The sequence below is a fragment of the Argopecten irradians genome, chromosome 12, assembly GCF_041381155.1.
Source record: "Argopecten irradians isolate NY chromosome 12, Ai_NY, whole genome shotgun sequence".
Taxonomy (NCBI): Eukaryota; Metazoa; Mollusca; class Bivalvia; order Pectinida; family Pectinidae; genus Argopecten; species Argopecten irradians.
Genome location: NC_091145.1, coordinates 14,757,836 through 14,773,976, shown reverse-complemented (window position 1 = coordinate 14,773,976; position 16,141 = coordinate 14,757,836). Strand labels below are relative to the sequence as shown.

Genomic DNA, 16,141 nt, shown 5'->3' with positions numbered 1-16,141 from the left:
CTGACATATAACAGAGGGATCGTGGCGCCCACCAATGAATGATCTATGTCTGACATATAACAGAGGGATCGTGGCGCCCACCAATGAATGATCTATGATCTAAGTCTGACATATGACATCAGAGGGATCGTGGCGCCCACCAATGAATGATCTATGTCTGACATATAAGAGGATCGTGACCATGAATGATCTATGTCTGACATATAACAGAGGATCGTGGCGCCCACCAATGAATGATCTATGTCTGACATATAACAGAAGGATCGTGGCGCCCACCAATGAATGATCTATGTCTGACATATAACAGAAGGATCGTGGCGCCCACCAATGAATGATCTATGTCTGACATATAACTGAAGGATCGTGGCGCCCACCATTGAATGATCTATGTCTGACATATAACAGAGGGATCGTGGCGCCCACCAATGAATGATCTATGTCTGACATATAACAGAGGAATCATGGCGCCCACCAATGAATGATCTATGTCTGACATAAAACAGAAGGATCGTGGCGCCCACCAATGAATGATCTATGTCTGAAAAATGACAGAGGGATCTTTTCTCTGCTTTTCAAATATTTTGAATATTGTCGACCTATCAGTCCCAAAATGCAATATGCACAACCAGGGCTTTAGGAGAACCTACATATCAAATTTGAAAAAGATCCATTTGGGACTTTCTGAAAATTGAGGTAACAAGAATTGTTAAAGGACAAACCATATACCATGGATGAAAGGCGATTTGAATCGCCCACCATCTGATGATGTTGGGCTAAAAATTCACAAATAAACTGTGTTGAGACGACATATATATATATATGGTACATACATGTTGTGGTAACAGCATTGATAAATACATCCGAGATGAACTAACAATAATATGGTACTGTGATGAACTTACATCCGAGATGAATTAACAATAATATGGTACTGTGATGAACTTACATCCGAGATGAACTAACAATAATATGGTACTGTGATGAACTTACATCCGAGATGAATTAACAATAATATGGTACTGTGATGAACTTACATCCGAGATGAATTAACAATAATATGGTACTGTGATGAACTTACATCCGAGATGAACTAACAATAATATGGTACTGTGATGAACTTACATCCGAGATGAACTAACAATAATATGGTACTGTGATGAACTTACATCCGAGATGAACTAATTAATAACAATAATATGGTACTGTGATGAACTTACATCCGAGATGAACTAACAATAATATGGTACTGTACAGATGAACTTACATCCGAGATGAACTAACAATAATATGGTACTGTGATGAACTTACATCCGAGATGAACTAACAATAATATGGTACTGTGATGAACTTACATCCGAGATGAACTAACAATAATATGGTACTGTGATGAACTTACATCCGAGATGAACTAACAATAATATGGTACTGTGATGAACTTACATCCGAGATGAACTAACAATAATATGGTACTGTGATGAACTTACATCCGAGATGAACTAACAATAATATGGTACTGTGATGAACTTCTGCTCTAGTATAATTAATTATGTTAATCAGTAGTTGGTTACTTTAAAGTTAATATCATCAAAGATTTATACCCAGTAAATGTCACACTCGTCAATCACAGATCTTACCACAGAAACATTCACAGGAAATTATAGGAAGCTTTAAAGGTACACGCCTTAACCAAAATGGCTTTTTATTTTAAAATGTAACCGTAAAATCAGGTTGATAATTTTGTCGAGTCCCAAAAAGTAATGGCTTCCTGAGTATACTTAATTATTATAAGTTCCATTACAATATCAAATGGACAAATTAAATGTTAATTTTCACAACTCCGGGTGTCTGATATTTCCTGCCATTGCCTTAATTACCGCACAGTAGTTAACTGTCATTACGCCACGTGGCAAACTAGCCATATGAACATTCTTTGTTATCATAGCTGATTTACACAGGGATTCTTGTATGAATTTGTTTGGTATTGTAACTTCACCTCAGGTCATAAAGTTAGATGTTTGAAGTGTTATTGATACATTTTTGATTTCTGTTTTTGATATGTGGTGAGCCTTTAAAGGGACAATTCAGTGAGGTTCTGTTACATAACCACGAAACAAAATATGACATAAATGTATTGTTCTACATTCCCTCTGAGAAATATAACAAGAAATATTGACAAAGTTCAAAACATTGTTAAGTATTTTGATTGATGCTGTTGAAATTCCAAAACGTTGATCATTACGATTAAACAGGTACAACATGTACGCACACGCATTAAACAAATACAATACATAACCACTGAGGAGGTGATGAAATTATTTTTAGAAAAGAACATGCATCTAATAAGGTATAAACACACTACTGTAGGAGCGATTTGAGAAGTTCTAGACAAACATTTCTTTACTACACTGGCAAGAGCCAGGGTTCGGCATACAAGACATCCGCGGTGGCCGAGTGGTTAAGATGTCTCGACATATTACCACAAGCCCTCCACCTCTGGGATGCGGGTTCGAATCCCATGTGGGGCAGTTGCCATGTACTGACCGCTGGTCGGTGGTTTTTCTCCGGGTACTCCGGCTTTCCTCCACCAACAAACCTGGCACGTCCTTACATGACCCTGGCTGTTAATAGGACGTAAAAATAAACAAACCAAACCAAACAAGACATCCGACCACTATGTGTAATGGCAGACAGTAAGCGAGTTTGAACATTTCACATACATTTCACTACAGTGGGCTTTTCTGGCATATCACAATAAAACCAACTTAAATGTAATTTCTATTAGAACTGGTTTGTTTCCGATATATGTGCAAATTTTAATGTACTTTAATGAACCCTAGACTGAATTGTCCCTATAAGAAATGTACTTTAATGAACCCTAGACTGAATTGTCCCTATAAGAAATGTACTTTAATGAACCCTAGACTGAATTGTCCCTATAAGAAATTTTGAAAAAATCTTTATTGTATATCATCAATAATCTTGATTTCCTTAGAAATAGGAAGCCACGATATGGAAACAATTCTTCAAGTAATTTTTTTATAAAATATCAATAAAACATTGTTAAAAGATGTGCCATAGTTAATGTATTACTGGTTTTTTTTCATCAGTGTATAATTTACGCTATACCATAGCTTGGCAAAATATAAACTGGTGAATATGAGTTATATAGGAATTATATCCCATTATGCATATATACGTATATATACGTAATCTGATAACAAGTAAGACTTGTAAATATTTTCATTAATGTATAATCTAAACATGCCGGTTCACCTGCGACTAATCTGAACATCGGTAATTGAATTAATTAAATAAAAGAAAATATATACTTCAATTACACAAGTTGTTTTACGTTATACATTGTTCGATACAGTGGTTAAATCTCTGCTATGATACATCATTGCTTAACTGTTACCCACTATACATGTAACACCTACCAAAGACCCCAATATATTGACACAGCTCATGGTTTTAACTTAAACACTTGATCTCCAATGGCGAAAATATCAAGTGGCAAAAATTAAATTTCAATTTCTCAGGTAAAAATGACGAAATCAGCGAGTGGCAAAAATAACCTGTTATACAGTACAGTATGGTAGCTTATATAGCCTTCCTCATAATTAGGGATGGACAGTCACCAAGTCTCATCATTGTCAGACATCGTAACATGTCCATCACAACTGTACATTTACACATACTATATGGTTCACATATAAACACAAAATATATCACAATTTTTACACATACAGTTTTTTGTTCATTGTGAAAAAATTATATATACATACGGTGTAATTCACATAAATATCACAAGATTTGGTTAAAACAATAATAACTATATTTACACTATGAAACAACTTAAAAACACAAAAAAAAACTCAGCACAAACATATGGAATTCTGTAAACTCTACATTACTCTAAATTCAATGATATTTTTTTCCTATCAATAAGCATCATTAAAAAGGCTATAAAAACCAGCCTTTTTCATTAATGACTATTCTAGTTCTCTCTCTCCTCTCTGTCTCTCTATCTCTCTACATAGCTTATTCCTTAAAAATACATATGTTATAAGTAAATCTGTTCAAGTTCATTAGATTTTGAGTACCGGTATACTTTCTTCTTCTCTTTACATAATTTTGTACAACATAGCCATGGGTTGATGCTATTTTTTCACATGTATATAGTACAACAATTTAAACCAATTACAACATTGTTTTTTATCATTAAAACAAGTGAAAGCTGCCTATAGTATGTAAATTATAATTTCGTTTGTATTTGTAATTGCTTTTTTTCACTTTGGCTTTTTGTTGTTTTCGTTTTTTTTTAATTATGCATCGAACTGCTGTTTAATGACTACAGATGTACCTACACCTGTACATATAACTTAAAACTATAAGCACACACTCAAATATTCTATTGTCTAATTTGCATAACACATATTTGCTATTCTATCAATTGTTAAGCTTCAGGACTAGAATAAAATAAAGATTTTTTTTCATCTTTTAATCTGAAGTCAACTCACCAAAAAAATCTGTAGGAAATGACTTTTTTCTATGAAGTATAAAGATCCAATTTCAAATACATTTAAAGTTATAAATTTTTATCCAGTTTAAACAGATTTCTATATCTACATGACCTATATAAACACAAATTTACAACTACCACTTCATTTCTGAAGTTTTGCATAATAACACCAATAGTTTAAAGCTATAATGCCGACTAACATTCCGATCTTTAAGAGTTACCTTCCTTTGTTTCACTGTATCACTCCATCAGTTAAATCCCTTCCTCTTTCACCAGGGCTCGAATTTCAAGCTGTTTAACTTGCTTTTTGCTAGTAGATATACCAGAATAGTAAGTGAAAAAAATATGCACTTGCTTATTTCAGCAAGTGGTTTTTATCAGGGACAACTGTAAAAATGGCATGATGATTGTGAAAAATTATTTTAATGGAAAAGATGGGGACCCAGTTCTTACTATAATGTTGTTGATATACATCATGTACTTTATATATACACTTCACATCATCATGCAAAAATAAAGGATTTCATATATAACAAAACTGTAATTTGAATACGGATATTAATTATAAGTAAATATATATTTTAGCAAGTAAAAATTTAGGGCACTTGCTATTTTTAGCAAGTGACAAAAATGTAAAATTCGAGCCCTGTCTTTCACTCCAGTATATATCAATGTGTGTCAGTACGTAGTAAAATCAAGGGAAGTAACTCTAAGTACTGACAGAGTAAAAACCAAGGGAAGTAACTCTAAGAACAGAATACAAATCCTGACTAGTATAACAACATAAGTTTAAGCGAGTTTAATTATGCTAGTACGTGAGAGCGAGTGAAGTAAGCCACTTCTGTGAGTTTGACCTTGTGTGCCTTAAGCCACTGCTTCCCTTGCTCATGTTGATCGTGGATCTGGTCATGCCAGTCTCCTTCTGGCAGGTAGATGTCTCTTTCTTTGGCACCTTTCTCCAATATTGGGGCCACCAAGAGGGAGTCTCCTACCATAAACTCAGAATCCACCAAAAGTGCATTTTCATCCCTTGGAGAGCCCCACCAGATTGGACGGATGATTGGGGCACCTGAATTAAAATTTATATATGCAGTACATAACAATCAGCAAAAGTAACAATTTTACATACGTACAATGATATAAACTCTGCATAAATTGATCATTAATATGTAATTATTTAAATGGATAACACAATTTTCATTCAGATCTAAATTAATTGAACTTGGATATGAACTTTGGTGCAGTAAGCTATTCTACTGAAGTATCACTTTACTCCTGTTGTTGTAAATGTATGGTACTAATTATTAGAAATAAAATACAAATGTTCCGTATAACTTTGCCAAGATGTACATTGTTAAAAAGATGCCCAGATATTGTTACAGAGATGCCCAGACATGGTTACAGAATTATCACTAACCTGTCATCTCAGCCTCTCTCATTGCCTTCAGCAGTAATGGAATCACTTTCTCTTTTCTTATCTTCATCATGTTATTAAATATCTCCACAACATCTTTATCATAGTCCCATGGTGTGAAGGCAAATTTCATGACAGGCATGAAAGCTGTTAGCTGCATCCAACGAATGTATAATTCTGGTTCAGGTTTGGACATGGTTAGTGTTCTATTTACACTATATGTCGTTCCACCGATGATGTCAGGCACAACAAACTGGTAGCCAAGAATTCCAAGAGTCAATATCGAAGGAATAACACTCCGCAGTCCGTTTTTATGGGACCAATGAGATTCTTTTCGCGATGATTTTGTGTACACAGGAAACTGTTGGCTGCGATAGCCACAGCTTACCTGTACTAGACCCCCAGCTGTCGGACTCACTTGTGATACAAACTCTGTAGTGAATGTTCCTGGATTTGCTAGCAGTCTGTGTGTTTTATGAATCTTAGGTAAAAAGTTTGATTCACAACCATGGAAATTGAATGACTTGATGCCAAAGTCTTTGACCATATTGGCCAGTTGTGTGGTGTACCAGGTGGAAGCGGCCTCCTTTGTGATGTCCACCATGCTCATTAGTCCGCTGTACCACCTCAGTAGTGAAGGGCTGCGCTCCTCAACATCACATATTAATAAATCAGCTTTACTTTTAAATGATTTCGACTCTACACTTACAAACGGGGTCATAGACACAATGACATCAAATTTATATTCCTTCAGATAACTTATCATTTGATGTGAGTTTCTAAATGCAGATTCATCAAAGTTAAAATCCCCAAATCTTGTAGAATACTTGTCATCAATTTCTATGAAATTGCTTTGAAGTTGAAGTGGTGCCACCTTATCACTAACATTTTTGGCATGTGCCAACAGCAGTGCCTGAGTGAGGTTTGGTTTAAATCTGCCCCACGTCGACCACACAATTCCTTCCATCAAACTTTTGTCAGGCAGGCCTAATGGCACATGGAAATATTTCTTCTGTAGCAGTTTGTGTATTTTACTAATACTGTCTTCTTTACAGACACTGTACTCCAGTACCGGAGTTTTGCCATCTGGATTTGGGTAGGGCGAGTTTGTATAGTCTGCACTTAGACAGAGCAAGTTACTTTTACTTTCATTTATGCTAACAAACAGGGGAACTTCACTGTTCACAACAATTCCAACACCGATGGAGTTTATCCAGAATCGATCAACAACATTCCCAAACATATTTCTGTCTGCATTTTTCTCTGTGTTTGATCTGAACAGAATGTCGTTTGATAGATAAGGCTGTTTGGGAACATCTGCAGTTTCAAGAGGCCATGTTTGATCATAAAGTTCAGCACCTCCGTACCAATGAGCACTCCTCAGAGAAAAGCAATCATGTGGAATGAAGTCGCGACTAGTTGGAGTCCATTTCACATGATGACAATTGTCTGTTTTTGATATCTGAAACAGAAAACAATTTTTTTAATGTCATTATTGAATCTAACAAAATTTTAACTTTATTTTAATCATAGACCTCATAGTTTGTTCTGTGACATGAAAACCAAATCTAGATCATCAGGTTGCTGTTGATAATGTGTAAAAGGAAAACCACGATTGATTAATTATAAAAGAATCACATATCCATTCTGATCTGTCAGAGTTACTTTAATTTCCCTCCACTTCACTCCATCTGTACAATCACAACGTTACGTTAATAACATCTCAAGAGAAATTTCCGACAATATTTAGAAATATTCCGAAAATGTCAAAATTCCCATGTCGAATGAGATGTTGCATTTGTCCATCAGAAGCATACTTTTACCCAAGACATTGATAATTTATTACTGACCGAATAAAAACAAAGGGAAATAACTCTGATAGATCAGGATGGATCTGTGAGTCTCCTATAGGGGTCAGATATTAGATGTCGGTAATGCCCATCAGAAGTTCCTCAATCAGGTCCGGTAGCACGCTAAATCTGGCTATATAGCTAGATTTGACTATATAGCCAAATCTGACAACACGTTACAGTGGACAAAAGTAAACAAACAGGTGAGGTCTGGTCACATTTTTCTCGTGGAGTATGAAAGCATGGATGACGAAACATGTAAATCGGTGATATGAATAATGTTTGACTACTTGTTCATTTGCAGGCAACTTTTTAAAATTCCATCGTTGCAATTATTTAGTATCCATTATCACTATTCTTTGGTAAGAAAACTATAGCGAGGCGAACCAATATGGCGTCGTTGTGTCGTCTGCAGATAAGCATCCACATGATGAAGATTCGGGCCACAGGTGCGCTTGGAGCATGCAGATCCCGTGCAAATAGCTGACCATGTGCAAAAAGTGCCATAGTAGGCTCATAAACAACAAGATATGTGGCATATTTCAAATGGGAAATTTGGATTTTATATCTTTTTCATCAGAACATGAGGATGAATGGATGCGAGTACCAAAAAATGCAACAACGGATTTTTAAAAGTTCACCGGAAATTATTTTGAATGACAAAAATATTTTGTTTTGCCAATTCTCAAGATTCGTCATTCAATTTTCGATGTGTACACTAATTTTGTGACCAGGTATGTCACTTTTGTTTAAATTTGTCCACTATACGTGTTGTCAGATTTGGCTATATAGTCAAATCTAGCTATATAGCCAGATTTAGCGTGCTACCGGACCTGTCAATATCAACGTCTAATATTATTGGATTACCAGATGGCTATATACACTGTAGTCTATGGAGAGCACCTAAATTGTCACTTTATGACAAAGTGAGATTATAGAATTCAATAGTTTATACACAAAAACATACAATCTTCAATCAGTTATATATTGTATATGGTTATTTGTAAATTATGAAGCCTTTTTCATACATTTTTTTAAAACAACTTAGTCCATTTTCATTTCACAGAATCATGCATTTGAGTAACATAATAATGCCTTGAAATTCAGGTTACTCAAATGCAAGACTATCCTGCATATACGGACCGGAGTTCCGAGTATCCCCAACCTGTATGTACAGTAATGGTATCATTTAGGGGGTTTTGAATTTACCTCTAGTTTTGCGTATCTAACCCAGTTAAGACACATGCTTGTCGCTTTGTTCTGGTCCGATTTACATGCTACTGTAAAAGTCGATCTGAGGGTCTCGGACACAATCCCTTGGAGATATGTACTCCGACCACTGTTGTACACGAAAATTCCTGTGGAAAAATCGTATTGGAGATCTCCGACTCTCTGCTCCACTACTCCGCTGGCGTAAAGAGGGGTTACTTTCTTCTTCAGGGCGCTCACTGTGTACCAAATGAGGAACACCATGAACAAAAGAAAGCATGCCACCTTCAAATATCTCAGCGTTCTGCCACGAAGTTGTCTCATAGTAAAACTTGTATCACAGTTCATCACAAAACACCATTCCTCATGTGCTTCCGGGGGTTTTACGTCACTTCCGGTTACACTTGCATGCTTTCATTTTCGTGAGCAAATCGGAACGATTGTATCAGTAAACTTAAAAGATGCTCCACCGCTGACAATTGGTATTTTTTCACTATCTAAATCAGGAGCAGACGATTTAGTTATTTTCTTCGGTTAAAAAAACCACTTACTTTACACCATTACCACCATTGAAAAGTTTGAGCTTCTAATTTTACTTTAAAGTTACTAAATCATTAGATTTACATAGATTTCTTAGAGTTTTTGACTTCCTACAAACGTTCTTATACCTGAAATTAGAAAGTTTTCAAAATTACAACATTTAATTTTAACTATTGGCAATGTTTATCAACGTTAAAATATCGCCAAACACAACAAGAAATTGTATCTGTCGGCATTGAATGTTTACAACGGAAAGAACCGAGTGCATCTTTGAGTTCGGAATCGAGGTCGCTGAAAATCTCATCCGGCTAATGGATATAGATGTAATAACACCACTAAAAGGCAACTTATATTTTATCGGTTACATTGGCCTGATTAAGCGTAATAGCCGATACAAAGAAACGTAATGGGGGGGGGGGGGGGGGTGCAAAGGTCCTCAATATTTGGACCCCCCTCCTCGCCCCGCACCCACAGGAGGAGATTGATTCTTTAATTCAACACACAACCATGTATACTTTATAAACTTTTTTTTCATATATCGTCGAATAGAATCCTTGTACACATTTATAGACAGTGGCGTCGATAAACGGAAACTAATGAATACGCAAATTGCCATGCTAGCGCCAAAGGTGCGATATTTTGGTGTTTGGGGGGGGGGGGGGGGGGGGTTGTTCGACAATCTCCTACGAGAAAAAAACATTACGATTTAGAATGGCTACGATGAGTTTAACGATGCATTTTGATGAATTTGCGAGCGCCGAAACCGCGAGAATTTGGTGTTTGAGGGGTCCAGGGGGTCTCCCCCGGGAAATACATTACGATTTAGCATTTTACGATGCATTTTGATGAATGTGGGAGCGCCTGAAGGCGCGAGATTTGGGTGTTTGAGGAGGTCCGAGGGTCTCCCCCCGGGTAAAAATATTAGATTTAGAATGGTTGTGATGAGTTTTACAATATATCTTAAAGATTTTAAAGCATTCTTAACATAATACTTTTTGTTTTATTTAAAGTTACCTGCATTAATAATTGGTAATTGTGAATGCCGTCATATCTATGCAACTCGATCTGAACATACTGGCTTCACACCATCGGTACATTGTTGTTTAACACAAAATAATAATGAATTAATTGTTTTGCTAAGTCATATAAAACAGATGAATCTTTTAAGAGACATTTTTTTTAAAATAGTACGTAGAATCCCCTGATTGACATTTTAAGTCTAGTTCACGAAAATGTGCAGGAGGACCTTTTTTTTCTTTCAAATGTGCAATTTTAGAACATTTCAGTCGGCGAAAACAAGAAATGTTTGCCCTCGTCCTGGGAAACGGGGAGGCAATTGCCCCCCCCCCCCGACCCCCCTCCAACCCCGCCCCCACCTCCCACACCCGCTTCCTACGCCCCTGTATCTACATTGTCAAGTAAAACAGCATAGTTCTATGAAGCTTTAGAGTATTTGATGGAAATATGACAAGAAGTGAGAGGTATTTTCACCCGTTAATTATGTATATATTATACATGAATACAGGTGTGTACATGTACATTATTAAGCAAACATATATATGTACATAGGTCTACAATGTATATGTAAGGTATATTTTGCTTTGAATACATAAAAGTACACATAAAATTTAGATATATAGTTAGGCTGATTTTTTTAAAAGTAAATCAGATGTAAAAAAGTTATATAAACTAGTGACATATAGTGGAATGTCCATTAGACCAATAGACACTATAACTAAGGATATATAGGGAATTTCCATTAGAAGGATATATATTATAGCTAGGGCTATATAAGGAAAGTCCATTTAGACGGACAAAGACTATAACTAGAGATATATAGGGAATGCCCATTAGACGGATAGACATTATAACTAAGGATATACAATGTATACGGAATATCAAATATTGATATAATGATAAAAGAAATACACGTACTTACTTAGTCCGCTAAACATGCCTATATTATTAGTTTTTCGTCATTTTTTCCTTGTTATAAAGTCTATATATTAGGCCATTTTTTTAAAAGCCTAATAATATTGGTAGGTTTAGCGGAATAGTACATAATATCATGACAAATGAAAATAAAATAATGGCAGAAGCAAGTATAAAACCATATAATATAATGAAAACCCTTCTTTATGGCTACAAAAACCTGTACAGTATAGGATTATTTACACTTAGAAACTCTTCACAAAACTTTTGCATACGTTTCAACGTTTATTAGATTAACACAGTAATCAGGAACCTGTAGTCGATAAATTTGTGTTTTCAGTCGATAGTAGATATGTCCATTAGACAGATGAGATTTCCTTCGATCGGATGTTTGGAATGTTCACGCGTCGCGCATGCACATAGGGGTTGTTTACACTCGCCGAAAGATAATAATATGAAATAGTGACTAGGTCGGTCCTATTTATTTTCAGTTTTTCTCCATTTTGAACAAAATTGTTATACAAACTTTTAAATATTGTTATTAACACAAAGTACACAACTTTTACAATTAATTTTAGTCCTATAATTCTTTTTATCTTTTATTACATGATTTTTTTAGCGATTTAGTCCCTTTAAATTATAAGTAAGAAAAATAAGTAATTGCATCCCGAAAAAACCCGTGGCACTATATCCTATATTGAATGAAGTACTGATTGTGCATGCACCAAAGGCAAATTATATATAAATTATTTTATATTATTTTCTGTGTTAATTAGACATATGAATACACGATTTGAACACCTATTATTGTTCAAATGATGAATATCATTTATGCTCTGTCGGCGGTGGAGCACTTGTATGAATATCTTTAGGATAATAACCTCAGAACGACATTAAAACTGTTTAAACTTGTAGTCCGATCAATGATTTTCATTAAAGGATTTGTGCAGCCCCAAAATTTTTTTTGATAATACGTCAGGATATTGCTTTGAATGAATGAAAAATTAAGTCCCACCCAACGATTCGCCTAGCTGTTAGGCGGTTGGTTTTTGGTCGTGATTTACGGGTATTGTCAACTACGGTTCAGAGATAATGAGCTAGGCGGTCACGTGGTCTTCAGGACTGGGCTGATAAAATGGGGTTTTAAAATCTCTAAGGATAAAACAGTAGCTATGTCTTTCTCTAGGAAAACTAGAAAACCAGATCTATATCTAGGCGACAAGCGCATTGAGTACGTTAACAAAGTGAAAATATTTAGGAATGATTTTAGATCAAAAACTATCATGGAGACCACATATACAATGCATTAAGGAAAAATGTAAAAGGGTCCTTAACACACTTCTATATGTTTCTGGCAACAATCTAGGCTCTAATAAAATCACACTTTTGAATATTTACAGAGCCCTGATAAGATCCAAATTAGATTATGGTTGTCAAGTACATTGTATATCATTCGGCCTCAGATAACGTACTCAGTGAGCTAGACGTAAATACAGCATAGGGCACTTAGAATAGCACTAGGGGCCATTAAAAACACTCGTCAGTTAGTTTATTAGCTGAATCCGGCGCATTGCCACTAAATCTCAGGAGAGAAACTCATTCTTAAGTATTGGATAGGCGCTAAGGTAATATCAATGGCAACTATAGAGGATAAATATAGTGATAGCATAAAATACTATACTGACGGGTCCAAAAACCCAACAACAGGTAGAGTAGGTCTAGGTGTTTTTCCTCTGACGACAACACAAACATATCGGTTAGGATCTCGGACAACTGCTCTGTGTACTCCAGTGAACTTATAGCTATAGCTATAGGCCTAGCATTACGTTTATTAGATCAGACCAAACCAGATAAGGCATTTATTCTATCAGATAGTCTTTCGGCCCTTCAATCTATTGAAACCGGAAACACTACTCGACCAGTTACCCTCAACTCTATTCTTTGTTCCCTACAACTCATATCAGATCAGGGTAGAACAGTAGAATTTGTTTATGTACCATCTCATGTAGATATTCCAGGTAACGAAGCTGCTGATAGGTTAGCTAGGGAAGCTCTTGGTCATAACGTAACTGATGTAGATGTCAGACTTACCAAAACTGAAGCCTACTCTCTCTCTCAATGTAGCTATAGATCAGAAGTGGGACAAAATTTGGGAAGACAGTTCTAATAATTTAAGGCAGATTTTAGACAAACCAGTTAGGAAACCTAGACTATTCGGACACTCCAAAACCGAGGATAGAATTATCACACGGCTTAGATTAGGCAAAACTAAGTTAAGATCAAACATAAGTATTATGGTAAGACACATGTCACCCAATTGTGAATTTTGTGGTAATCTAGAGACTATTGATCATGTTTTTTTCTTTTGTTCTAAACATTTTTCGGCAAGACTAGAACTTCTCAGGGAACTCAATAAGCATCATATTCCCATAAGGTCCATCAACCATTGTCTAGCTTCACTGGATAAACAGAGCATAGTCCACACACTTTTACTCAACTTTCTCAGAACAATAGATTTTTATGACAAGATATAACACGCATTATCCCTAATATACAACACTCACACAAATAGGAACATGGCATGTAACCAATTCAGTAGACCGTCACCATTTCCTTACTATGGGTTGCCTAGAAATAGGTCGGGCGGTGGACCTAATTGGCCAACATACCATCTCTCTCTCTCTCTCTCTCTCTCTCTTCTCGGTTTCCTTATACAACAAACACATACCTGGAACTAAGTACGTACCCCATTCAATAAGCCGTCACCATTTCCTTACTATGGGATGCCTAGAAATAGGTCGGGGCGGGGGATCTGAATGACCATCATACTTCGTCCAACCCCTCTCAGCTATCTTCATACTATCCAAGAGTGAAATCCATTCAATAAACCATCGCCATATCCTTACTATGGGTTGCCCAGAAATAGGTCGGGGTGGTGAACCTGATTGGCCTTCACACTCTGTTCTTTATTCCCTCTATATCTTCTACGTCCTCACTCACTACCTAAAATTCTATCTTTTTCCACCACCCTCCTTCCACTCTATCTTTTTCTCTCTCAACCACCCCCTCCCCCACACACACCCCCCTCTTGACCACCAATATCACAACAGGCATTCACCTACGATAGGAAATGGTGTTGATTGTATGGCTTCCTCCCTCGTCAGGGACAATTTAGCTATTGAACGATCCATATCAATCGCACTATAAAACATACCAAAATAATCAAATATATCACATCAAGCATACACTTACGGTAGGAAATTATGTTGATTGTATGGCTTCTTCCCTCGTCAGGGACAATTTAGCCATTGAACGATCCATATCAATCGCATAATGAACATAGCACTAAATTCCTCCCCATTACCTTCTGTCTATTCCTTTTCTCCACAAACATACATCAATACTGACACCACGTCACAAAACATATATAGGGATAATTCAAACATCACAAGTTCACAACAAATGGCATCGGGAGTTCACACACCACACATACAAATGTATCCATCGACAACCACCCACCCCCCCCCCCCCCCCCCCCCCCCCGAGCCCCATATACAATCCCCATTCCTGTCCTCATGTTTCTATCTCCCACTCTGTTGTCCACTATCGTAGAAATATTTATCTATTTATTTATATATCCATTTTTTTTTCATCTTTATCTATTTATTCTCCAAATTATCCATACATGCACTTTCGGCTCAACTTCCTCTTTAATTTCTATAATAACCCCCCATAGTCGTCCTACTAAAATTCTCTACTCCCTCACAAAACTAATGTCACAATATGCACAATTATATTTTTAAAAAAAACCGTCGGAATGTACAGTATTATGTGTCGAAAGAAAGGTATGGCTAGACAGAAAGAAGAGACATTGGCAAGATGAATAGTTTTCGTAAGGAGTAAGTCTTGGTTTGTGTTTTAATGTAGGGACACCATAAAAATTTCACGAGCATGCGCACGACAACCACTAACTACTAACACTTAGTCCGTCGGATGGAACTTAAAGACGGTGTCCCGTGTGAGGATGCCCAGCCTTGCACGATAAAAACCCTTCTGCGGTCTTTCGATGAAGAGTAGGTGTGATAACGCCGGCCCAGAGGTTAGGTATAGGTACAGGTTATAGTTTAGATATTTTTACATAGATAAATTAGAAGGGCTTCCAAATTATAGAATCTATATACCAAATTGATAGGCTACATGTAGGTTCCTTCCTTTCCCCCTGCTCTTGATGGGTAGGGCTAGTTACTGCTAGACGATGCCATGATAGGACATTTTAGGATCTAGGAGTCGTCTTCCAAATTAATAGATATATAGATATAGCAGACGACTCCTCACTCTATGCTTTCTCTATATACTTTGCTCTTCCTACTCCATTTCCTATCTTTTCTCGTGCCCCGAAACGTTATATTTAGCGTCACGGTACGTAAAACTATTCATTCACGGTATTCTGAAACGTCTTTTGTCTCATCATTGTATGACCCTACACTAGAATTAAGTGGTATCCTAAAACGTCTTCTGTCTCATCATTGTAAAGCCCTACACTAGAATTAAGTGGTATTCTGAAACGTCTCTTGTCTCACCCTACACTAGAATTAAGTGGTAATCTAAAACGTCTTTTGTCTCATCATTGTAAAGCCCTACAATAGAATTAAGTGGTATCCTAAAACGTCTTCT

The 16,141-nt window shown here is 36.4% G+C and overlaps 1 protein-coding gene across 1 annotated transcript; it reads right to left on the bottom strand.

The window, feature by feature from the left end:
* Positions 1-221: 221 nt before the first annotated feature.
* LOC138336163 (myogenesis-regulating glycosidase-like) lies at positions 222-9,364 on the bottom strand. The gene is made up of 3 exons (XM_069285503.1): positions 8,996-9,364; positions 5,940-7,398; positions 222-5,591 (listed from the first exon to the last, which is right to left on the bottom strand). Exons 1-3 carry the CDS (start codon positions 9,341-9,343, stop codon positions 5,326-5,328), a joined length of 2,073 nt encoding a protein of 690 aa, XP_069141604.1. The 5' UTR covers positions 9,344-9,364; the 3' UTR covers positions 222-5,325.
* Between the last annotated feature and the right edge of the window lie 6,777 nt (positions 9,365-16,141).

Bases quoted from the DNA above. Each gene is read 5' to 3' on its own strand.
- LOC138336163 (XM_069285503.1), bottom strand. From the start codon at position 9,343: ATGAACTGTGATACAAGTTTTACTATGAGACAACTTCGTGGCAGAACG. The intron at 7,399-8,995 runs GTAAATTCAAAA...TTTCTGTTTCAG, and splicing joins TTAGATACGCAAAACTAGAG to ATATCAAAAACAGACAATTG. The intron at 5,592-5,939 runs GTTAGTGATAAT...ATTTTAATTCAG, and splicing joins GAGAGAGGCTGAGATGACAG to GTGCCCCAATCATCCGTCCA.